This window comes from Trachemys scripta, chromosome 1 (assembly GCF_013100865.1).
Source record: "Trachemys scripta elegans isolate TJP31775 chromosome 1, CAS_Tse_1.0, whole genome shotgun sequence".
NCBI classification, from domain to species: Eukaryota; Metazoa; Chordata; order Testudines; family Emydidae; genus Trachemys; species Trachemys scripta.
The window spans coordinates 196,399,634-196,424,657 of record NC_048298.1 but is presented as its reverse complement, the minus strand read 5'-3'; the positions used below and the strand labels follow the sequence as shown (position 1 = coordinate 196,424,657).

General features: G+C 41.1%; 1 protein-coding gene across 11 annotated transcripts in view; it reads right to left on the bottom strand.

Annotated features, from left to right (window-relative positions):
• CASK (calcium/calmodulin dependent serine protein kinase) overlaps positions 1-25,024 on the bottom strand; it is a 398,672-nt gene that overhangs the window by 20,937 nt on the left and 352,711 nt on the right. For 6 of the 11 annotated variants that reach the window (XM_034754101.1, XM_034754110.1, XM_034754118.1 and 3 more), the window contains 5 exons: positions 22,158-22,226; positions 8,319-8,387; positions 6,836-6,871; positions 1,093-1,289; positions 9-124 (listed from right to left, as the gene is read on the bottom strand). In XM_034754101.1, the coding sequence (XP_034609992.1) occupies positions 9-124; positions 1,093-1,289; positions 6,836-6,871; positions 8,319-8,387; positions 22,158-22,226 (487 nt within the window). The remainder of the gene's footprint in view (positions 1-8; positions 125-1,092; positions 1,290-6,835; positions 6,872-8,318; positions 8,388-22,157; positions 22,227-25,024) is intronic. The other 5 variants (XM_034754133.1, XM_034754143.1, XM_034754152.1 and 2 more) reach the window with 3 other exon arrangements.

Genomic DNA, 25,024 nt, shown 5'->3' with positions numbered 1-25,024 from the left:
TCTCATACCTGCATTGTGCTTTGCCAAGTATTTGTCTTTGTACTGCTTCTTTTTCTTTCCAAACCAAGTACAGCTGGCCTGCTGCTCCTGTTTGGTCTTCTCCATGGCAATACAAGCTACTCGCCTGACATGTGAAGGGGAAGAAATAACTAATTAGCTTGTTGTTATGGACAACCTAGTACAGTATCCATCGTTCACTGAAGTATTAACTCTGCTATTATAAACATATATTTAAAAGGACATGTGATACTTCAAAAAGAAGGCTGTTTTAATTTACGGGTGTACAACAAGACTTCTTAAAACTTCCTTCTATTAAAGATGTTCAGTTAGAGATATGAATATTAATACATGTATTTTACAGGTGCATTACTATAAGGACTGTTCTTAGAGCTCACAGCCCAGGAGAAAGAGGGGACTAAGATGGCTTTAAACCACATTTGTGTTCCCTGATGCTAGGCTGCTTTAAGGTCTGGAGAGGCCCCTGCCATAATTTAGACAGGAGTGAAGACCTGGGTAAGTTACAGCAGTCTCCTGGGGCTGCCCTATAGGTTGCAGTGCCAGCCAAAATCTCCACATTGATGCATGTTGCACCACCACTGAGACATACCCCTCCCAACCCAGCATGCCCTCTATATCAGTGGTTCTCAACCAGGGGTACATGTATCCCTGGGGGTACGCAAAGGTCTTCCCGGGGGTACATCAACTCAGCTAGATATTTGTCTAGTTTTACACCAACCTACATAAAAAGCACTAGTGTATTCAGTACAAACTAAAATTTCATACAGACAATGGCTTGTTTACACTGCTCTATATACCTACACTGACATGTAAGCACAATATTTATATTCCAATTGATTTATTTTATAAGTCTATGGTAAAAATGAGAGAGTAAGCAATTTGTCAGTAACCATGTGCTGTGACACTTTTGTGTTTTTATGTCTGATTTTGTAAGCACGTAGTTTTTAAGTGAAGTGATATTCGGGGTACGCAAGATAAATCAGAATCCTGACAGGTCACAGCAGTCTGGGAAGGTTGAGAGCACTGCTCTATACCGAGGTAAATTCATTTGTATAGAAAACCAAAAAAACATACCATTCTTGAAGCTCAGGAGAAGGAATGAGACCTGCAGTACCATTTTTGGAGTTCTCCAGTTTACCCTGCCACCAGTTATGATCATCTTTGCTAATGATCTGGATAATGTCTCCAACTCTGAATCTGATGCCAGCTTCTTTGCAGGGGATGAGGTCATCCTTTGCTGGATCATATTCAAATTGTGCTCTTACATATATCTATAAAACAGGAGTTTGTAAAAGACATTTGCCATATTACACTCATTGGTAGTAAGTACAATAGATGAAAATTTGATCTGCACATCTAGCTACCACACACTGTATGCTTACAAGCAGAGGAAGAAACAATGATGAAAGCATAAGTGACAGCTGAAAACAATGGAGACAATGTGATGTTATCTGTAATACTTGTGACTTCTACGTATTGTAAAGTCTAAGAGTAACAGCAAATGTTCTCATTCTGTGTGGACTCTTATCTACAAATCTTTAATATAGATTGTTGGGGTTACTGTAAATTTAAAAAATCTAAATCTGCATATTATTAGCAGTGATCTAAAATTACAGGTTGAAGGTTAGTACATTTCATAGCTTGAACTGTACTTACCTTCAACAAAAGCCACGTAACACATTTTCAAGTTGGATGATATTTTAATGCTAAGAAGTATTACTATATAATTATCAGTACTCCTTTAGACTAAACCAAATTCTCACGAGACATAATAAAAAACCCAGTATAGTACCTATTAAATATATTTGCTTGGATGGACTCTAGGTAATCTCTGTATAGTTTAAATTAGTCCAAATCCATTCGCAGTTGTATATACACTCATAGGTGCCAATGATAGGCAATTGCAATTCTTTCAATACCAGTTTCTTACTTTGTGTGTCATCCTAGAACAATGGTATTAAAATGAATAGTCTGAAAGGGGTATGCTTTCAGGAGCACAAACAGCAGAAATGAAGTTTTTAACTGTTCTGTTTTAAATAATATAATAAGGCTTTGCATTTATTTAGTGCCTTGAATCAGAGGATCTCAAAGGTATTAAATGTCCTGACCAGGGTCACACAAAACATCTGTTACAGAACTGAGAATAGAAAACAGATAGCCTAACTTCCAGAGTTACGTTAGTGTTACAAGATCAAATGTGATGATTTGGGAAATCTGTCAACGTACACCTTTATGAATTCTGATTGATTTTATGAACTCTATGTATAACTAACCCTCAACATGGATTGAATCAGCTACTTGTTGACAGGGACCGTGTCAAATACCATGCACCCTGACAAGAAAGACAATGAATAGGCTAAAGAGACTGGCCAAGCAAAGGAAACTGGTGATCTCAGGTTGTTTGCAGTGGGGGGCTGGAGCAATAGAATCCCCAGGAGAAAGGCAGAACAAAGGAAGAGGTATTAGAAGTTGCTGTTAAAGAGACACATGTTCTCTCAGCTAGGGAGAACCTTTTGACTGCTGTGAGTAATTGTCGTAAGACAGAGACAAAAAACCTGAAGGCTGAGCAGGGAGAAAGGAGCATCTTAAGACCCTGAAAGGATTGACCAAATCCCTGAAGGATTCTTGGAGTGGTGAGAAAACTGGAGAGAGGGCTTTTGCATGTAAGGTTTGCTGTGGTTTGAAAGAAGTGGATTCTCTCATAGCAGCAGCTGCTGCCACATTCCAGGCCTTTCATCAGTGGTCTCTGTGGAGAAGCTGGGACATCAAGCTTATTATAAAGCTGTAGATCTACAGGATGATGATTATGTCAACTGTATCATATGGCAGTGAAACATGGGCACCGAGGACGACTGAAGAGTGGTGATTGATGTTTTTACTTCTGGTCATCTTCAACAGCTGGTCCCTATTAAATGGCAGGACAATTTTAGTAATGAGGATATTCGTGGCTGAGCCCCGCAACCACCTCCATCAGCACTGGTTTAATTTTGGCAGCTTTCTTGGTATGGACATATTATTAGGTTGGAAGACCAATGAATCATGAAGTATGTTTACTAAGGAATGCCGCTACATGGCTGACAATTATGTGGTTGTTAAACGTTTCAATGGCATGACAAGATTGCCAGTGATGGACACAGATGCAACATCCAGATGGATCATCTTAAGGACTTAGCTAGAGATCAGTCTGGTTGACACTCAATGTGTAAGGAGGCTAAATCCCTTTGGGATTTGTAATGGTGGTGATGATGATTTGTTATTTGTGTCATTGTTACATGTTCCTGAAGGGTTAAACTAAACCAGAGAACCCATGAGGGTAGGGCTCTGGAAAAGATAATGGGGAGACCTGGGTACAGAACTGGTCTAGAGACCTAGGGCAGTGGGGTCCCACTTCTGACAAGGGGTTCTAGACAGGGAGACTGTATCCCCAGAGAGAGCCTGAGAGGCTAGAGACAGTGCTTGGATGCTGCTCTGCCTCAGAGGGCTTAGAAACATGCAGGATCCAGAATTTGGACCCAAACACAGCAGCCTGGTGAATGTTCAACAGGGGACGCTCTACCAGTCTGTGACACCATCCTTCCCCTCATTTAAAATGTGATTATAGTCAGAAAAATGACTGTAAAAACAGCACTGTGGAATTTTATGTTTATTGGCATATGTTTAATGTGCTTGGTTTGCTTGCCAGTAAGATATTTTCCCCTATCTGGCAGCCTTGAAGACTCAACCTGGGATCTTTACGGCTCTTGCAGACTCACAAGTAAGAAAAATTCTGCATTTGGAACTTAGTTAACAATTCTGTTGGTGCTATATAACCCAAAAAAGGATATAGCTCACTCTGCGATAGCTCTATTGGTTCTGCAGTACAAAGAAGTTAATAGGTGTTATTGGTCAGAAATGTAAGCAGATACGTCTCTGAATACACACAGTAAGGAGGCGCTGTTTGTACAGAGACACTTTCCTGACCACAATTTGCTCTGTTTGCTTTAAATCATATGTATTTTAAATAAACGATTGTAAGACAGAGCAATATACTTTACTTACATTTATAAACATTTATCCACCTTCCTTCCTTTCAAATTCAGCTCCAATAAAGCTCTAACAGTTTATTTTCACCTGGATGCTGAGGATTATGGCACTACAGAACTAACCCAATTCTTCTTCTCAACACTGTTCCTACCATATGCTTGGTTGCAATCTTAATATCGTCAGTCACTGGCCTTCATACCTGAAATATATTTTGTCTATTTAAAATGATAGCATCTGATGACAGGTGCCAGAATAGAAGGCCTGATTTTCAATATTTTAAAATCTTATCCTCACTTTGCCATTGACCCTGTGTGACCTTGGGCAAGTCACTACCCTCTTTCCTCAACAGACATCTGTAAAATGGGGATTTAAAAACACTTTCACTGCTTTTACTAATTTGTTTTTTATGATTTGATCATTATTGCAGTCACCTTTGCGTTTCCCCCTCTCTGGTACAAACAGGCTAGAATAGTGATCAATATTTTGTACCACTAGAAGTTCTGCCTTTCTTTTCCCTCTTACTTCCAGCATGATTCTTCCCTGTGCACTACGTCTCCATTCAGAGACTGCTGTGGTCTTTATGGAAAAGTTTGGACTTCTTTAAATATATCTTAGGAGTCCTACAAAAACCTAGAATGGGTCCAACTCTCTTCTGGGCCCACGGTGAAGGAAAGAGCTGGCTGGGCAACATTCTGGTTCAGGTGAAAAGGAACCCTGGGAAGGAAACTGGAACAACTGCAGCTGGTAGATTAGAACAAGGTATGAGGGAAACCATGAAAGAGTAGATGATTCTTCCACTGTCCTGGCCAAACTGATGGACACTAAGAAAAATAGTTTAAGGGAAGGAAAGCAAAAGTCAGCTGAATACAGAGTCTTAAAGGGTGTTTCACAGAGCATCTGTACGACTAGACTCAGGCTGCCTGGGACCTCTAGAGTGGAAAGGAAACTGCAGGACTTCAAAAACAGGAAACAAAAGAAGAGTAACCCATTGCTTGAACAGGTCTCCCTGATGACTGAGCCTGATAAAAAAAGACCTTTACAGAATCTGTTCAGCCTGGAATTCCATGGTTGTAATGATATTCCCATATAAATTATCCCCCGTCTTTGCATTGCTGGAGTGAGGGGATGAATCTCTAGTTCAGATTCAGAGGAAGTTTTCCCTTCTTCAGAGGCAGACCGTGGAAAGGTTGGGCCTGCAAGAAGTCACCGATGAAGATGGATCTGGGGCCTCTTGTGCAACATAGTGGTATGGCAGCTGAAACAAAGAAAAAATTCCTTGAAACTGCAGAGGAGAATCATTAGGAAGCATTTGCAGAACCCTTAAAGGGGTTTCTTGGAATCTTCTTGGGATGGAAATGTCCTGGTTTGGCTTGTGAAATTATGTAAGACAGTTCTAGTTCAGGCCAAGATCATAAGGCTAAGAAGGGACTGAAAAATCCCTTGAGCTCCTTATGTTAAAAAAAATAATTAAATAATGGAGGGCCTCCTGGCTCTTCCTGCTCTTCTGACCCAAGATGCACTTCTGAGAGAGAACCTGCACCAATGGGTGAGCGCCTTTTCCCTCTCTCCTGATAGTGAAGGATGGTGTCACGTCACCTGGCTCCAATGCAGCCAGGGCCCTCTGCTCCCTCTACCTGCGCAAAAGCAAGAGCTGCTCTTAGTACGTTAGATTCTGCCATACTTACTCACTCGGAGTACTGCATTGCTCCATAAATAGCCAAGAAAGGTCCTATCCAAAGAGCCTAAAAGCAGAATCTGGCCCAAAGAAGACACCTGTCACTGAGGACAAAATGCTGCTGGAGCCATGCAAACATTGCAGTGTGTATTTCAAATAGATGCATGTACATAATACACAAACTCAGGTATATAATATATAATACACAAACTCAAGTTTGTGTGTATATATATATACACACACACACACACACACCTGAATTTGTGTATTATATATTATATAATATAATATATATATATAAAATATAATTACCTGTGTTTGGATATTTACACACCCTCAAATATCTAACTAAACCAAACTTCTCTGTAAGCACTACAGGAAAAATGAAGCTGGACTGTAATTCAGTTTACAGAGATATAAGCTAAACATTATAAAAATCTTTGAAAAGAGATCAGAAACAAAAATAATTTCTTTTCCTTAAACTCCTTGTGAAATTTGCTCAAAAATTTCCAGAAGAAATCTGCACTCTGGAATGAAGTGTGGTGCATGAAATTTGCAGTGGGCTGGTTTTGGTGAAGCTAGTGTATGAGGTTGTAAATTAGCCTTATAAATGGGATGATAACTTCAGACGGAGCGGCCCTTCATAAAAGTAATCCTCAGCACTTAGTAAACATTAATAACTAGTTATGAACTAATTAAAATACTAAACTTTTAAAGTTTTCTCAGAATGATGTTTTAAGTTATTTTAAGCTTCCTTTATTTGTCTCAGTTTGATCTACATTCCTGGCACAGAATAAAGCTGTACTTTATTCCAAAGTGAAAACCTGTGCAGGTTTCTGATTTGAACAGTGCTGTACGTGTCTATTAATGTGTTCTTAATAATTAAAACAACCACACAGTCTGAAATTACAATGAACTTCCCAGTCTCTCACACACATATAAATGGATGGAAAAAACATTACTGTGAATTAGCCATAAACAATGAGTTAAAAACAAAATGGGACGCATTCTTCAAGCTTAAATGTTATAGTCCAGCACATACAGAATGGAAAAAGGTAAGAAGGGGTTGGCTACTAGCAGCTAAGTTTAGAAAAGCTCCCATGGAGGATATCTATTCACCTGTCGTCCTTTTGGTTGTGTTGTTGATGGCAAGTCCTGCAGAACAAAGCCAACCCAGGAGAAGAAATTTTCATTTTACTTTTTTAGAGTATACAACATAATTTGTTAGTATAATTTGTTACATTACAGCAAAATGTTACATTGTACATATGTATAAAACATTAACTCATTTCTTAGAAGTTTTTATTTCTTAAGGAAAATCAAACCCAGGCTGTTTAGCAGCAAGCTGAAGAAAGCAGGTAAAAGTTTAAGCAGATAGAAAATGTGCTTTTTCTTAAATAAATGATTCAGCATCTTCAACACAAAAGCACCTGCAAGTGAAAGAGGCTCTCTATAAGAATGCCTTTTTCAACTTAAGAAATACTTAAATTAGATGTGTTTCTAGAAAATAAGAAATAGTTACAATAAATATTACTAAATTTTATCTTAGAAAGATATTAAATGTTAAATTGTGACCAAGAATAAATTTATGAGTGTGTCTATTATGTTGCAAGTTCAGTATTTTCCACAGAAATGTATTGAAATTCTCCATCCACATAATTATCTTTCATTGTTATAATTAAAATACTTTACTTTGCAGCTAACCATTTCTAAACTGTAATTTACTTTTAATAGTTGACGGAATAGTTGCCCTGCTCTGGGTTTTTCAGTTGATACACAATCCCATGAAGTGATGGCATTGTTGAAGTTATCAGAGTGTGCAGAACTGTGAGTGTCAGCAGCACTCTTATAGAAATCTTACAGAAGGAACTTGCAGATACAGATGCTTTGTAATGTTTTGCCATATAAATCACAACAATGACAAATGATAAACAATACAAATTTCAACATCTATTTAGAAATATCTGAAATCAAGAGCACCCTTCTACCTGAATACATGCTGAACTGGAAGTACTTTGTGTTAAAGATGTGATGATACTAGCTTGGTTTGTAGTGCAGTTTAAAGCCACTTCCTTTTGCTTTCCATACCCAGGCAAGGCTCATATTTCACAAAGTATGTGCACGTACCACAACAGCAGAGGGCACACCAATTCCTTAACTCAGATAGCGGAAACGAATACACATTCCAGAGGTCTCTCAAAACTCCAAGATTGGAAAAGCCCTGAAATACCTGCTGTGCAATTATTCTTCTTTGAAACACTGCTTCAAAAGTTTAGAATGGAAATAATGCTTCCACTTTAAATCCTTACTTAGTTTTGAGGAAACTAGGACCAGGGGATTGCTAAGAACATTTTAAAGATGAGTGAACTACCATTTTACACTTGTTAATATTTAATCAATTAATTTAATGTTAATGAGAAGAATATGTTGTTGAAAAAAAAAAAACCCTTAAAAGCAGAAAATGGGGAGTTATAATTGTAGTAGCTTTGAATATATCAGCAGAACACAATTTTTCCACTGAACACATATAACTATAACAGTAATGGTAGATGAGCACCAACAAAATTTGTACACTTTCTCTGTCTGGAACTAGAGGTCTTACCGAAACAGAATTGTTAGTGCTGCTATGACCATTAGCTGGGGACTGTCTGGATGTAGAGGGGGAATCTCTCTGAAATAAGACACAAGGTTCATTAACACACAACACTATTACAGGAACACAGATATATTTAAAAGAAGAGTTACATCCACAGCTTTATATTAATTTCTTTAGCTGTTTCTTTGGAGAAAGTTTCCACACTATAAACTGCACAAGTATCCCAAAATACTGAATAGTTTTCTACAATTTGATATTTGGATTTATTTGCTTATTTATCTTATAAATTAAATATTACTACCACCTCAGGAGTCAGTTTTCTGAATTTCCCAATATTTGGGACCACTTCTTAAGCGTTGCCTCACGTGGCAATCAAAATGACCTGGTGCATCAGTAGCTATCTTTCACAAAAAAATGTAAGATTACATGCTGAACAATTTAAATAGGATGGGCAACAGCAGTCTTCAGCATATAGCTGATTTTAAACAAACTTTATAGTCATTTAGGTCTGCTGATGTTGGGAATGATCTTTCCTGCTCCATGAAATGTCCTTACGCACACTGCCTCCACCAGTTCCTGGAGGACCCCAGCTGGAGCCCAGAGCTGGCTGCTCGGGTGAGGTAACTGACTTTTTTATTTTTTTAAACTTTTGCATTTTTTTTTCTGTTTTTCTTTTCCATCTTATGCCATAGCTTTGTAAAGTTTCAAGTAATTTTTATTTTTATACTCTACTTGGTATAAAAATAAAATTTTGCCAAATTAAATACATTTCTAATAAATAAATACATTCAGAATAAAATTCTGCCAAACTGCAGCTTTTCACACAGTCCCACATGACATTCTCATAAGCAAACTAGGGAAATGTGGTCTAGATGAAATTACTATAAGGTGAGTGCATAACTAGTTGAAAGACCGTACTCAAAGAGTAGTTATCAATAGTTTGTGAGGATGCATTCAGAGGAGCCCCACACGGGTCAGTCGCGGGTCCAATACTATTCAATATTTTTATTAATGACTTGGATAATGGAGTGAGAGTATGCTTATAAAATTTGCAAATGACACCAAACTGGAAGAGATTGCAAGTATTTTGGAGGGCGGAATTAGAATTCAAAACAACTTTGACAAATTGGAGAATTGGTCTGAAATCAACAAGATGAATTTCAATAAAGACAAATTTGAAGTACTACACTTATGAAGGAAAAATCAAATGCACAACTAGAAAATGGGGAATAACTGGCTAGATGGTAGTACTACTGAAAAGGATCTGGGAGTGACAGAGGATCACAAATTAAATATCAGTCAACAATGCGATGCCATTATGAAAAAAGCTAATATTTTGAGACGCATACGTAAGATATGGGAGGTAACTGTCCTGCTGTACTCAGCACTGGGGAGGCCTCAGCTAGTGTAATGTGTCCAATTCTGGTACACATATTAAGAAAGATGTGGACAAATTGGAGAGAATCTAGAGGAGAGCAATAACAGTGATAAAAGATTTAGAAAACTTGACCATGGGCATATTTAATCTTGGGGGGAAAAAAAAGACTGAAGGGGAACTTCAAATATATTAAAGGCTGTTATAAAGAGGAAAGTGATTAATTGTTCTCCATGTCCACTGAAGGTAGGACAAGAAGTAATGGGATTAATCTGAAGCAAGGGAGATTTAGGTTAGATATTAGGAAAAACTTTCTAACTATAGGGATAGTTAAGCTCTGGAATAGGATTTCAAGGGAAGTTGTGGAATCCCCATCATTGGAGGTTTTTAAAGAACAATTTAGATAAATACCTGGCAGGGATGGTCTAGGTTTACTTGGTTCTGTCTCAGCACAGGGAGCTGGATTAGATGACCTCTCGAGGTCCCTTCCAGCCCTGCATTTCTATTATTCTGTGATTCTATATAACAAAAAAGCCACCACTTGCCTGAGCTTTGCAGGGTGGCTCTATGCTCCAGGGGAGTTGCATGGTGGTTGAGACATTATCTGCAAAGCGCATGTTGGGACATATTATGGAATGGGAAATGGGGATTTGTGATGATTTTGGGTCTTGAATAGGGGGAAAAAAAGGGATAATTGCCAAACCTCCTGTTTACCCTTGCTATTTTGAGCGCACAGTACTTTACAATATGAGCTCATCATCAAAGAAATCTCAAGTGCTAATTGGATACTTATTCAGTAAACAAAATAATTAATTCACACATTGTATAAAAACCAAGAGTGCTGAATTGTAATGTTCCATGTCTAAAATCCTTTTAGGTATCTTCAGCTGTTAGCGTCATAATGTTACAGACAACAAAATGAGAAAAAACAGATAATTTTTTTTTTTTTAAATCCTTTGTGCATAGCTTATCAAATGACAGTGCATTTAACAAGTATATTAGAAGCCAGGACCCCATCTACACTGCTCACGAGACAACATTTATCTGATTAGACTTCACCATTAACAAGGTATTAATATATACAAGAAAGTTATATAACAGCACTCATAACTATCCCAAAATACTAGTGAATAGTTCAAACAACAGGCACTATTTATTGTTGTTGCCTGTACTATCTGATGTGCTGTATAAACTCAACACAGCATTCAGGACTTAGGTTTGACTCATTGAGTATGGTTTAAAATGAAATTCCATGAGTAGCCACCTAGAGGAGCTCCAGACCTGAAATAGCAGAGCCACAAGTTTGCTAGTCTTATCACTTTTAAGATCTTTTTATCTCAATAAAATCCACCATAAAAAACAAATAGCTCTGTATATTTCCACTAGATGGGTTTGGAGAAAATACATAGTCATTTGGCTGCCTTAGTCATTTACAGTACTTAACAGATTGGCAGAAACACGTCTATTGTTTTTTGCAAAAATCTTCAAGCGCAACAACTTCCAATTATCCAAGTGAGGCCAAATAAGCTACTTGGTCTATGCTTCAAGGAATTTTCCTCATTTTGCTTTATTTGGGTTTATTTTATTTATCTGCCCCTTTAAGTAACATTAGATGGTGGGTAAAAGATGCTACTCCTTCCAAAAAGTTGCAATTTCCTTCCCCTACACACAGAGCTTCCTTCCACTTGCAGCAGATTTTTTCAGGTAGCACTAGATTATGAGTCACATGGAAGAGTCATTTGTCCCCTCAGATGTGCTCATCTCCTGCTGGCTCTGCCCACCTCTCTGACTGTCTAGAATAGATGGAATATGGCTTAACTTGGGTACCTCTGATTTGGTTTGCTTGTCAAATGACAATTTGGCAAGGGGCAAACTTTGGGACGTGCTGGAAGCAGACACAGCCTATTTGTCTAATCTGGGCAAGAAAAAGTCCAGATGGAGGGAGAAGGCATAGCTGCACAGGCTCTTGACCACATCTCCTCCCCAAGGAAGATTTCTTGGCCTACTACAAAGGCCTGTGGACCTGAGGATATTCTAAGATCTGTCTCAGTGTAATGCTCCAATAACCAGCTTTTACTTCTGAGGGGCTTCAGTGGATCGTGTCTTGTCCTGACTTTCCTAGTAGCATTAGGCAGTCAACGTTTCATGGGCTACGTGTGATTCCATGAAATCTATATAGTGCCCCCTGAACAGCTTAATGGTTGGAAACTATTACAAACCCAAGCAAAATTTTAAAAAGAATGCCTTGAGTAAGTTTGGTACCCCTTTGAAAAGTGCCCCGCTCCCCAACATTGGGAACCAAGAATCACAATTAAGAACTAGTGTGATCTGCTTTTAGGCTCCTGATTGCCAATTCCACAAATCAGAGAAGCCAAATAACAAAAATGCATCTGTAAACTCAGAGGTCATACCCTATGACTTGAGAATTGGTAATATAGTTTCTATTTTTGAAAAAGGGAAAAAAAGTGATCTGGGAAACTACAGACCTGTTAGTTTGAACTCAATTGTATGCAAGGTCTTGGAACAAATTTTGGAAGATAAATTAGTTAAGAACATAGAAATAAACGGGTAATTGGGATAAAATCCAATGTGGTTTTATAAAAGGTAGATTGTGCCAGACCAATCAGATCTCCTTCTCTGAGAAGGAAACTGATTTGTTAAAAAAGGAAATACAATAGATCTAATCTACCTGGATTTCAGTAAGGCATTTGATTCAGTTCTACATGAGAAATTATTAGTTAAATTGGAGAAGTTGGGGATTAATATGAGAATTGAAGGTGGATAAGGAATTGGTTAAAGGGGTGTCTGCAACGGGTCATACTGAAAGCTGAACTGTCAGGCTGGAGAGAGGTTACTAGTGGAGTTCCTCAGGGATCTGTCTTGGGACCAAAGTTATTTAACATTTTTATTATTGACTTTAGCACAAAAAGTTGGAGTGTGCTAATAAAATTTGCAGATGCCACAAAGTTGGGAGGAATTGCCAATACGGAGGAGAACTGGAATATCATATAAGAAGATCTGGATGATCTTGAAAACTGGAGTAACAGAAATGGAATGAAACTTAATAGTGCAAAGTGCAAGGTCACACAATTAGGGACTAACAACAAGAATTTTTGCTATAAGCTGAGGATTTATCAATTGGAAGTGACAAAAGATGAGAAATACCTGCGTGTACAGGTTGATCACATGATGATTATTATGAGCTACCATGAAAAAGGCTAATGCAATCCTAGGATGGATGCATCAGGTGAGGTATTTCCAGTAGAGATGGGGAAGGGTTAGTACCCTTATACAAGGCAATGGTGAGACCTCTACTGTGTGCATTTCTGGTGTCTCATGTTTAAGAAAGATGAATTCAAACTGGAACAGATGCAGAGAAGGGCTACTAAGATGATCAGGGGAATGGAAAAACCTACCTTATGACAGGAGACTCAAAGAGGTTGGCTTGTTTAGCCTAACCAAAAGAAGGCTGAGGGGAGATATGATTGCTTTCTATAAATACATCAGAGGGATAAATACCAGGGAGGAAGAGGAGTTATTTAAGGTACGTGCCAATGCGGACACAACAACAAATGGCAATAAAACTGGCCATCAACAAGTTTAGGCTTGAAATTAGATGAAGGTTTCTAAGCATCAGAGGAGTGAAGTTCTGGAACAGCTTCCTTAGGGAAGCAGTGGAGGAAAAAAAACTAACTGGCTTCAGCTGATAAGTTTGTGGAGGGGATAGTATGATAAGATTGCCTACAATGGCATGTAGACAACCTCCGACTGTTAGCAGCAAATATCTCCAATGACTTGTGATCGGATGCTAGATGGGGAGGGCTCTGAGTTACTACAGAGAATTCGTTCCCAAGTGTTTTACTGTTGGATCTTGCAGAAAGGCTCGGGATTAATCTGGCCGCCATATTTGGGGTCAGGAAGAAATTTCCCCACAATCAGATTGGCAGAGACCCTTGGGGTTTTTCGCCTTCCTCTGCTGCATGGGGCACAGGTCACTTGCAGATTTAAACTGATGTAAATGGTAAAGTCTCTGTACCTTAAATCATGATTTGAGGACTCAGTAATTAAGGGTCTATTACAGGAGTTGGGGGAGGAGGTTCTGTAGCCTGCAACGTTCAGGAGGTCAGGGTAGATGATCATATGGTCCCTTCTAGACTTAAAGTCTATGAGTCTAAGAAAAAGCTAAAGGGAATGGTGTAAACTATGAACTTAGGGCTATCTTGATTTGCCCAACTACAAGAGGCATTCATCCTATTTTTAATATCTAGGAAGTTTCTTCTAAAAGAAAAGACTCCAAGCTAGGACAGCAAAATTGTGTATTGCATACAGCCTATTCGAAGATAGCAGACACAATGGACATCTTCTTAGAATACCAGGACTGCTTAGAACTAGAAAAATTCAGATTCTGTCTGGAGATCAGCTCAAGGGGAGAATTATCTCTCATATAAAGTGTCCAAGAATGTCAATCCTCTTGGGGGGAGAGGATGCAAACACAGGATGGACTAGGTGTTCCAAGAAGGCCAGAATTAATGCAAGTTTGGACTAGGTGCTTTCAACAGCCAAGATTAATGCAGTACTACCTGAACCCCAGGACTTCGCAAACTTGTCCTGCTTAGGCCACCTAAAAACACTACATTAAGGAGAGAAAGAAGTGAAGTGATACTTCTATGTCACTCCTAAGCCAAGCAAGAACAAACAAAAGGGCACATTGCTCCTGGATTTTGACTGACTCTTCAGCTCTGCCACCATATCTTCATCATTAGCTGAGACAATCCCCACCACTTCCAAGTGATGGCAGAGTTAAGGTGTTGGTTAGTGACTTATAAGCGAAGTGACCCTTTGACAGTCACTATTAGTGCTCTTTGATTAATCTCTTATTACACCAGACCCCAGCAACAGCAGCCAGGTTATGGCTCTATTTTCACATCTGACAAGACTAAACCCCACAATGTATGTTGAGATGAGTGTCAGAATCTACAAACATATTTCAATTCCAATCTGTTTTCATGGATAAGCCTAGAAAGATTTTTCTGTAACTATAAAGGAAGGACTCCAGGAAGGCCTAGTGTTGCATGCATTAGAATGGCACCAAAAGGAAACACTTTCCAGGGGGAAGAAATGCTTCCTATTAAGTGTTTCTGAGTCCACTAAAGATTACCACTCAATTCAATTTTTTTTTTAATGATTGCCTGTGTCTCTCAGACAGTTTCAAAGACTTAGAAGTTGCTCTTTTCAGAGAAGTTTTACTTGCAAATATATACCCCTGTCAGCACTCTCTTGCATCTTAAACTGAAAATCATTCCTCAGGGTCTTGTATCAATGGAAAGTAAGAGTGCTTGACCGGTATATCGCTACAAATGTATAGTTCAAAGTAGTAGTCTAGTCTAGGTGACAAGTACAAGAAGTCTGACTAATAATTGTTTTCTCAATCCTTGTCCAGGTTGTTGCACTTCTAAAAATAATATTTGTTGGTTGATTTTTCAGGAGAAAACAAGAGATGGCTTTACTGAGGGAAGATTTGTGTAATGAAGTGAGTCTTGCACTGTGTCATGAAAAAGGTACGACTCAAACTCATACTGATCTTCTGTATTAAAAGTTCCACAACACAAGTATTACTACCAAAAATGTTTCAATCAGCTGTCAGTCACTGTCCTTCCTTGGGGATGTGTGAGTGAAAGATCCCATTGAGAGGCTTAATGATTTGGACCAGGATCTTGAAGTAGATAAAGAATTAGACAAGGAGCCAAGACAGAAATGGAATGCCAATATGATACGCTCTCTCTTTATGTCTTATTTTGGATGGGATACTATATACTGCATAAGCTGAAACTTCTGCATGGTATTCACAATCAACCATTGGCAGAGTGTGTTGCAGTAATCACTGTGGCTAGAGTCTGTGTCCAAGAGGAAGGGTGTAATTTCTTGGCTAGCGAAAGGATAAAAAAAGATGTTTCTGGACACTGCACTATGTGAGTATCTGTAGGACTCAATAACTGGATGGCAGATGAACAATCAATAGTTTACACAACAGTGATTATAGGAACAGTATATTGTCAGCAAAATCTAAGCCAGGAAATAAAAATTTGATTTTTGAAGTTGTCTCTAATCCTCAAATACATGCCCAGCAAGATGGCAGACTGCCAGTCTACTGTTACTCTTGAAACCAATGTCTTTGCATTGGCTTCTATTTTCCCTGGAGTAATTAGAAGTAGGGAATTTGGCATGTCAGTCAGAGCTGCCTTGCTACCTAATCCAGTAACGCTAAATATGATTTCTCTGTCTTTGATTTTTCTTCAGTGTCTATTACCATAGTGAAAGCATGGAAATGTCCCAAAATATCCTTCTGGGATATTAATGTCTCACTACATAGTTTAGCCTTAATTGGTAACTCCTCTTGTAGGCATCAGGGATTTGGTTTGTCTTTTAGTCCTGTTTTGGTCCTTCTAGGGCATCTCAACTAGTTCTTCTAAAAATTAATGAATCCTGGGCGAAGAAAAATCTGAAGGAGTATGACAGCCTTCTGCCCAAGTGAAATAAAACCCAGATTCCAAACCTACTTCACTTTACCTTACCATGGATGAGCAAGATTCAGGAGCCTGTGTCCCCCATGCCATGAGAAATGCATGAAGAGATCTGCTAAGATCGGCGAGGCATATGCACTATGTGACACCCAGAGATCTGAACAAGCTTGGAATAAATCTCAGGTTGAGATTTTCAAAGCTGACCCACTGAAACTAACATGACTTGTGTAGCTAAATCCCCTACCTACCTTTGAAAATCTCAACCAAATATAACAACAGCCTGGATTAAATCTCATTATGAGTAACCACTGATTCAGAAGTGATTAACTATGGAGACTCTACACAATAAGAGAGTCAAACTTCATCTACAGCAGTCATGAAGGGATATGCTATCTCTACAGATTACTGATGGCTTAATGTTCAGGTAACAAGAACTCCATTAAACATTACTAAGGAGCCACAAATTAGGACAGAAATAACTGGACAGCTGCAAGTCTCAGGTATTCAAAGGTGGTACCTTCCAAATGTAGAAAAATAATGTGCCTTTATATCTAAAGGAATACTAGCATATTATGTTTGATTTTAAGAACAGTTAATTCTGTTTGAGGGTAATTAATGTGTAGACTCATAGACTCATAGACTTTAAGGTCAGAAGGGACCATTATGATCATCTGGTCTGACCCCCTGCATGCTGCAGGCCGCAAGACCCTTCCCTGGACTCTGCCGTTGAAGTCCCCAATCCTGTGTTTTAGTGACTTCAATCGGCTGAGACCCTCCTGCTAGTGATCCCTGCCCCATGCTGCGGAGGAAGGCGAAAAACCTCCAGAGGCTCAGCCAATCTACCCTGGAGGAAAATTCCTTCCCGACCCCAAATATGGCGATCAGTAATACCCCGAGCATATAGGCAAGAGTCTCTAGCCTGACCCTTGTTGGCCATTATGCTATTCATGTACCATTGCTTGGTTTTCCTTGGGTACTATGTTTTACCATTAAACCATTCCCTCCATAAACTTATCCAACTTAATCTTAAAACCAGACAGGTCCGTCGCCCCCACCGTTTCCCTCGGAAGTCCGTTCCAATATTTCACCCCTCTGACGGTCAGAAACCTTCGTCTAATTTCAAGCCTGAACTTCCCCCCGGCCAGTTTGTATCCATTCGTTCTCGTGAGAAAAATCTCACATATATGATCAACGGCTTCGAGTTTTAAAAAATTTCAGCGGCACTAATTTTGTATTCCTCTAGCTGTAAAGCTAGACTACAGTACTATGATGACTTTAATTGTCCATGCCTTGGAGGAAGAAAAACAATAAATCTTAGAAACTACCACAAAAATTACTAAAATAGTAACATCATATACAGAAAAGCTATTTTAAGACCAGATTATGACCGAATGGACCCCTGTATTCACACCATATACACCACTGTAATAATCTTTATACAGAATAGGCCTTGTGAGGTATTATTTGAAACTAATAGCTTGATGGTCAATGATATCATGGTGAAATGTATGTAGTAACATTATATGTAAAGCAATGAACACAGAAGGAGGTTACTTGCTGTAATTGGAGGTTCTTTGAGATATGTGGTCCCTATCTGTTTTCCACATGTGGGTACACATGGTTGCAATGTGCCAGAGTTCAGAAATTCTTCCATGCAGTGTCCATTGACTTGCACATGCGCAGAATCTTCCCGCATGCTTCTGTCCAAAGGTATAAGGGGCAGTTCAGGTTGACCCCTCTCCAGTTTCCCCTCTTACTGCAATGTAGTAGGGTCTGAAGCAGAGGTGAAGGAGGGCGGGTAGTGGAAAACAGATAGGGGACCATGCATCTCGAAGAACCTCCAGCTACAGTAAGGAACCTCCAGTTCTTCTTCATGTGGGTAACTCACAAGCAGTATTCAGTCTGGAGGAGGGTGTGATGAAGTTGACAGCAACGATGCTTGCAATACTGCTGTTCCCACTGTTGCATCCACAGCTGCCACTTGAATCAGGGTGTAGTGTGCCATAAACGTGTGGATAGAGCACCAAGTTGCTGTTTTGCAAATGTCCTGCAGCAGGACATCTGATAAGGATGTCATGGAGGCTGACTATGCTCGTGTGGAGTGGGGTTGTAACACCCCCATGGGTGCGGGGGGTGGGGAGGGAGGAGGGCAGAGAGAGAGGAGCTTTGCTATTTTGTATCATTCTAATATGCATCCTGAGATCCACATAGAGATTCTCTGTGAGGATATGGCTTGTTCACATGACCTTTCTGCGATGGTGACAAAAGCCTTGTAGATTTCCTAAAGTAGGGTTACCATATTTAAAAAATAAAAAAAGAGAGGACACTCCACGGGCCATAGCCCCGCCCCTTTCCCGCCCGGCCCCGCCCCAACTCCACCCTTTCCCGCCCCTTCCCCAAAGTCCCCGCCTTAACTCCCCCTCCTCTCTCCCAGCCACGCGAAAAGGGCTGCCCGAGCGCTACCAGCTTTACGGTTTGCCGGGAAGCCTTCAGACCCTGCGCCCCCGGCCGGGCACTTCTCCTCCCTGGCTCCAGCTGCTCTGCTCCTCCCTGGACTCAGACTTCGGCTCTGTTTAAGAGCCAAGCTGCCCGAGCCAGCGCTACCGGCTTCGGGCAGCCCCCGTGCCTCCGGACCCCAGCCGCTGGCCGGGCACTTCTCCTCCCCGGCTCCAGCTGCTCTGCTCCGGCGGCGCAGGGTCCGGAGGCACGGGGGCTGCCCGAAGCCGGTAGCGCTGGCTCGGGCAGCTTGGCTCTTAAACAGAGCCGAAGTCTGAGTCTGGGGAGGAGCAGAGCAGCCGCGGGAGGGGAAGTGCCCGGAAGGTATTTTTCCCAGACATGTTCAGCTTTTTGGCAATTCCTCCCGGACGGGGGTTTGATTGCCGAAAAGCCGGACATGTCCGGGAAAAACCGGACGTATGGTAACCCTATCCTAAAGGCTTTGATTCTTTGCAGCTAGAATGCCAGGGCGCGTCTGATGGTGAGGGAGCATAGCCTCTTGCCTTCAGGAGAAGCGTAAGGTTTCAGAAAAAATACAGGCAAGTGGATTGCTTGATTGATATAGAATTCAGAGATAATCTTGGGGAGGAATTTGTGGTGTAACCAAAGGGTGAAATACTGTGTAAGGTAGGCTGCCATCATGGCTGCTAGCTCAATGACCCTTCTGGCTGAAGTGATGGCAATTAAGAATGCCACTTTCATGGAGAGGTGTGTTATGACATGTCACGGTAGGTTTGAAGGATGGGCCTGTGAGCACTGACAGGACAAGATTAAGATCCCATTGAAGCACATCAGGGCCAGATGCATGAGGACAGAATGCTAAGTGTACCTGCAGCAAAGTAAGGGCTAGACTTGACTTCTTTAAGGCAAGGAGGTAGTCAAGGATAACAGGAATGCCCACTGTGTCAAGGGAATGTTGGTGGCATTGTGCCCAGGCCAAAAAGAGGCACCATTTAGCCTTGTAGCAGGCTCTAGTAGTCTTTCCTATTTTGATTGGGACGGGGCAGAGCAGCAGATCTCCGATGCCCATCCAAATACCTGGGCGCGAGGTGAAGTGAGCCCAGGCTGGAGTGCTTGAATGTCCCACGGTCTCAGATTAGGAGATCCAGAAATGGGTGGATCCTGATGGGCAGGAGCACGGACATCTTTAGGACATTGTGAACCAGAACTGTCTGGACCAGTAGAGTGCTAGGAGGATGATAGTGACTCCGTCACAGAGGACTTTCCGTATAACCTGAGCTATTAGGGGAATAGGGGGAACGATATACCTGAGACAGTCTGTCCAGGGGATGAGGAGAGCATTGCTCTGCAAGTCTCTGCATTTGGCTCCCCTGGAGCAATACATGGGAAGCTTTCTCTCTGACTGTGACGTGAAGAACTCCTATAGGGGAGTACCCACTTCGCGAAGATGTTGGTTAGAACTGTGTCATGCACTTCCCCTTCGTGGTCTGTACAGAATCTTCAGCTCAGTCTGCCTGCCAGGAAATTCTGAAAGCCTGGGAGGTATGCGGCCCGTATGGCAATCTGATTCCTGATACATCAGTTCCACGGCCCAAATGCCTCCATGAAGAGAGGACAAGATCTCGCTCCTCCCTGTTTGGTATCTAGACAACTGTGGTGATATTATCCGATAGTATTTGTACATGAAGTGAGTATATGAGGTGGAGGAAGCCCTTGCAGACTGATCTGAGCTCCAGCAGGTTTACATGGAGACAGGCTTCCTGTGGGGTCCATGTACCCTGGTCTCTATGGTAGTCTAAATGAACATCCCATCCTGTGAGGAAGGCATCCGTCAAGATGGTGGCCCTTGTGGGAGGGCAGAATGGAGTCCCCACCATGACTTTGTTTGGGTTGGACCACCAAGCAAGGAAGCTGAGAACTGCAGAGGGAACAGTGATTCTGTGGTCAAGTGGAGCCAGGCTTGTAGGCACCACAAGTGGAGCCTGATGAAGTGTGTCATGTAGGTACATGCAGCCATATGGTCTAACAGCAAGAGGCACTAATGCACTGTAGTTTGAGGCTTGTGAATAATGCGAGAGAACAGGTGCTCGTGTAAAAGCTGTCTTCAGGGAGCAAAGCTCGTGCAGAGACAGAATCCAGCTATGCCCCTATCAAATTTATTGTCTTCGTGGATGACAAAACAGACTAGTCTTCATTTACACATACACCTAAGGTTGCAAGGAGGTGCTGAAGAGATTGTATTGCTGAGACAGCTTCTTGGTGAGACTGTCCTACCAGGAACCAGTTGACCAGGTATGGGAGCACCATAAATCTCTGGCATCTCATCTGGGCTGCTACTGCTGTGAATACTTTTGTAAACACCCTGGGTGCCATCACAAGCCTAAAGGGGAGGATGCGGAATTGGTAGTGCTCCTGGCCAACCACGAACCGCAAGAACTTCCTTTATGATGTGTGACTATCCACATGGAAATACAAGTCCTTCATGTTGAAGGCCATGAACCACACTCCCTCCTACAGGGAGGAGATTACAGATGCCAGTGAAATCATCCTGAATTTCAATTTCCTGATAAAGATGTTGAGCTGTTGAAGGTCCAGGATGAGTCTCCACCTTCTCTACCATTTTTGGGGATTTGGAAGTATGGGGAGTAGAACTCGCTCCTTTGGTACGGAGATGGAATGCTCTCTATCGCACCCTGGTGTCTGCCTCCTGTTGAAGAATCAAGCATGCTCCATGGAAAGAATAGCATTGCTTACACAGTGCTTATGCCAATCTGTAAGCCCAAACAGGAAGAATATCCTTCCCTAATAGCCATTTTCAATGTTTTAATTCCTTTCAGTTACACGTGGAAAATAGCTTTGTGTGCAAGGAAGAGTTATATAAACTTGCAAAACCACAGCATCACTTTGCTAATTCAAAGAGTACTGAATTCCAAACCTGTTTTTCTTGACTAATGATACATTACCAATAGAAACATAATATTTAGCCATATGTTACTGATACAGACATTTAATTATCACAAATGTACCTGAACAGATTTATACAGAAACAGGATCTTCAATTAACCCTTAACAGCCCAAATCAATCAATCCATACATTTTTCATGTTAAAACAGAGCAGAAATATTTATTCAAGCTTCTTAATTTAGGAACTCAAATAGACTTCCTGGAGAAAGTATTTTAAATCATGAATTTTAAAACAGGGGACCCCATACTTCCACGTTAACTGAAGAGACACTCGAGAGGTTTTTCTTTATCTTTTAACATCATAGGCTGTAAAGGGTTAGTTAAGGTGCTGATGAGATGAATATGAAGGCAGGGCTGAGTAGGTGGGTGGGATCTACTCCTGTTCCGTTATCTTTGTTGTAAAATTGGTGTGCGTGATCTAACAGCACAGGCAGAAACAATTTCCCAGAAAGCAATAACATTCAGCCATCAGCAGGCAGTTAGTTACAGGACTGAGAAAGGATGGGAATGGTTCATTAAATTCATTACCTCACAGGATGAAGACTGAGTCCGATAACTTGGCACAATCTTAAACGTGATGCTCCCCCGCATTTCCCTCTGGAGAAAGAAAATTATTTCTTTAAAAAACAAGATGTTGCAGCTAAAACACAAGAAACCACTCTAATATCTGTAAGGAAACCAGCACAACCTTTCTGAGAGCAGCAGCAGTTCTTCCTAAAATAAACTGGAAAGCTTTTACAATATGTGGTTTCACTTAGAAACAAACACACTCAGACTGTCTCTTATTAACATAAAACCAAACATACGCCATTAGTGAATTAGCATAGAGATTACAGCTGTATTTTTACAGAATTGTGTACACATCAGCAAGTTTTTTTTTCCATTTCCATTTCCCTCATCTATTTTTTTGTGATTTACATTGTGCCTTTGTTGTAAAATAAATTAATTTTTCTTCCCATTCAATTTACATGTTATATACAGGTAAGGTTACTTACCTTTCAATAACTTGAGTTGTTCAAGATGTTTTGTCCCTATGGGTGCTCTATCATAGGTGGAATGCAAGCCTGTAAGCTCTTGTCCAGAGATTTGAATTACTAGTGTCCAAAAGTCTGCACATGCGCATTACACGACCTCCTGCTTGTAATGAGCAGGTGTAGACCCATGGACCCACCGCAGCACCGGTCTAGGGGAACCATGAAGGGTCCAGACAGAAGTCTAGTGTCCGCCGAATGTCTAAGGTGAGAAGGCTTGCCTCTTCTCTTGAGGAGTGAGGTTTGGGGAAGAATAGTGGCAGATGAATATCCTGATTGATATGGAAGTCTGATAAAACTTTAGGGATAAACAGAGGATGAGGGTGTGGTGTGACTCTGTGACAGTAGAAGATAGTGTCAGATGGGTCAGCCGAAAGCACTCCAACTTCTTCCATGTTTCTAGCTAAGGTGATGGCTACCAGGAAGGGGGTCTTAAAGGAACAAACGTGCCCAGAGGTTTGAATGTAGAGTTCCTTAAGACATTGAGGACCAAGTCAAGGTTCCACAGAGGTGTGGGGTTCCAGATATGTGGAATAGATTAGCTAAACCCTTGAGGAATGTAACTGAGAGGCTCTGGATAGGTGAATTAAAAGTTATTATAGCTGCTAGGTGTCACCTTGACAAATCTCATAGATAGTTCTTGTTTTTTTAATTCAAACAAATAATCAAGGATCCTTGCAGGAAGAGCTTCAGAAACAGATATAGAGTGACAAAAACACCAGAAAAGGAAATGTTTCCACTTCTGCAAGTAAGTTTTATGAGTGGAGGACTTCCTACTATTCAGGAGTACAGATTTCAGAGTAGCAGCCATGTTAGTCTGTATCCGCAAAAAGAACAGGAGTACTTGTGGCACCTTAGAGACTAACAAATTCTAATAAATTTGTTAGTCTCTAAGGTGCCACAAGTACTCCTGTTCTTTTTGAGGAGTACAGATTGTATCTCTGCTGAACTCTGACTCTAAAGCCAAGAAACACAGAGAAGCCAGGCCATAAGTTTCAGGGACAGAAGGCTGGTGGTGTCTCATGGTGCCAGAGTTCTGCATCAGGTGGTCTGATCTGAAAGGGAGGCATCAGGGTCTCTCTATAGAAAGGTGATGTAGATCTGAATACCTCACTTGTCTGGACCAAGAAGGCGCTATCAAGATGATTCTCACCTGCTGCTGTTGTAGTTTGATCAATGTCTTGAGAATTAACAGCATTGGAGGTAAAAACAGAGGAGAGAGTGAGGCCCTGGAACTAATAGGACACCTGTGAAGGATTGTGGGTCTCGAATGTGGGCCCACGGGTCCCCAAACAATTCATAGACCATGACAGTCACCCAACAGCTCTGCAGAACCAGCATGGGAGGGGTTTAGTGGAACTCTGGCCCACCATAGGCTCTGCCTAGGAAGCTACTCATTGGAGGAGATATCCAGCCCAGATGCATTATTTAAGCCAGAATAATTTAAAGGAAGTTGTCTGAGCAATTGAGTGAACTCCTGACCGGCTGTTGTTCTGAACTCTGACTCTGGCTTGACCCTTGGCATGGCTGTCTGATTCTGATTCCAGTCCTGACCCTTAGGATGACTCCTGACCCTGATTCTGGCTCAATCTTTGGCGTGACTCCTGACCCTGACTTAAGCCCTGACCTTGGTATGATTTTGATTCTGACTCTGGCTTTGGTTGCTGGCTTCTGTCCCCAGCTCTGACCATTAGGCTTGACCACTCCTGTCCTGGTCCTTACCGCATCTACCAAAGTGTCGCAGTTGAGTCTCCCCTTGGAGAAGAAGAATTGACATTTTGTATTGGTCAGGGTTGCAAAGAGATCCACTAAGGGAAGGCCCCATACTTTCCAGATGTTCTGAAAGATCACACTGTTGAGCTCCCACTTGTGGTTCTAATGGAAATTTCTACTTAGAGCCTTTGGTACCATGTTGTGGAGGCCTGGTAGGAAAATCAGAGATCTCTATGTGACAGGCAATGCACCAGTTCCACAATTTTAGGAATTTTGTGCATAAAGACTGGGATCTTATCAATTTATATAGGACACTGCAGCTCTGTTATCTACCATTACTCTGATATGATGACCCTAAATGGGTGGAGAAAGACGTTGCAGGCATAACAAACTGCCCTTAGCTCTAAAGCAACATTGCTTGTGGACACCATTTGCCTTGTTTGTGGAACCTTGTAAGTAGCTCCCCAGCCTAGAAGGGAGATATCCATTGTGATGATTCATGTTGGCAGCACGAATGAGAATGGGGTTCCCATACAGACCTTCATCGGGAGTATATGAGATTTTGAGCCAGGCCCAAAGGCATTGAAGATGTAGTCCTGCGTGTGGTGTAGCGAATGACAGGGCCAACATATGATCTAGGAGCTGAAGTCG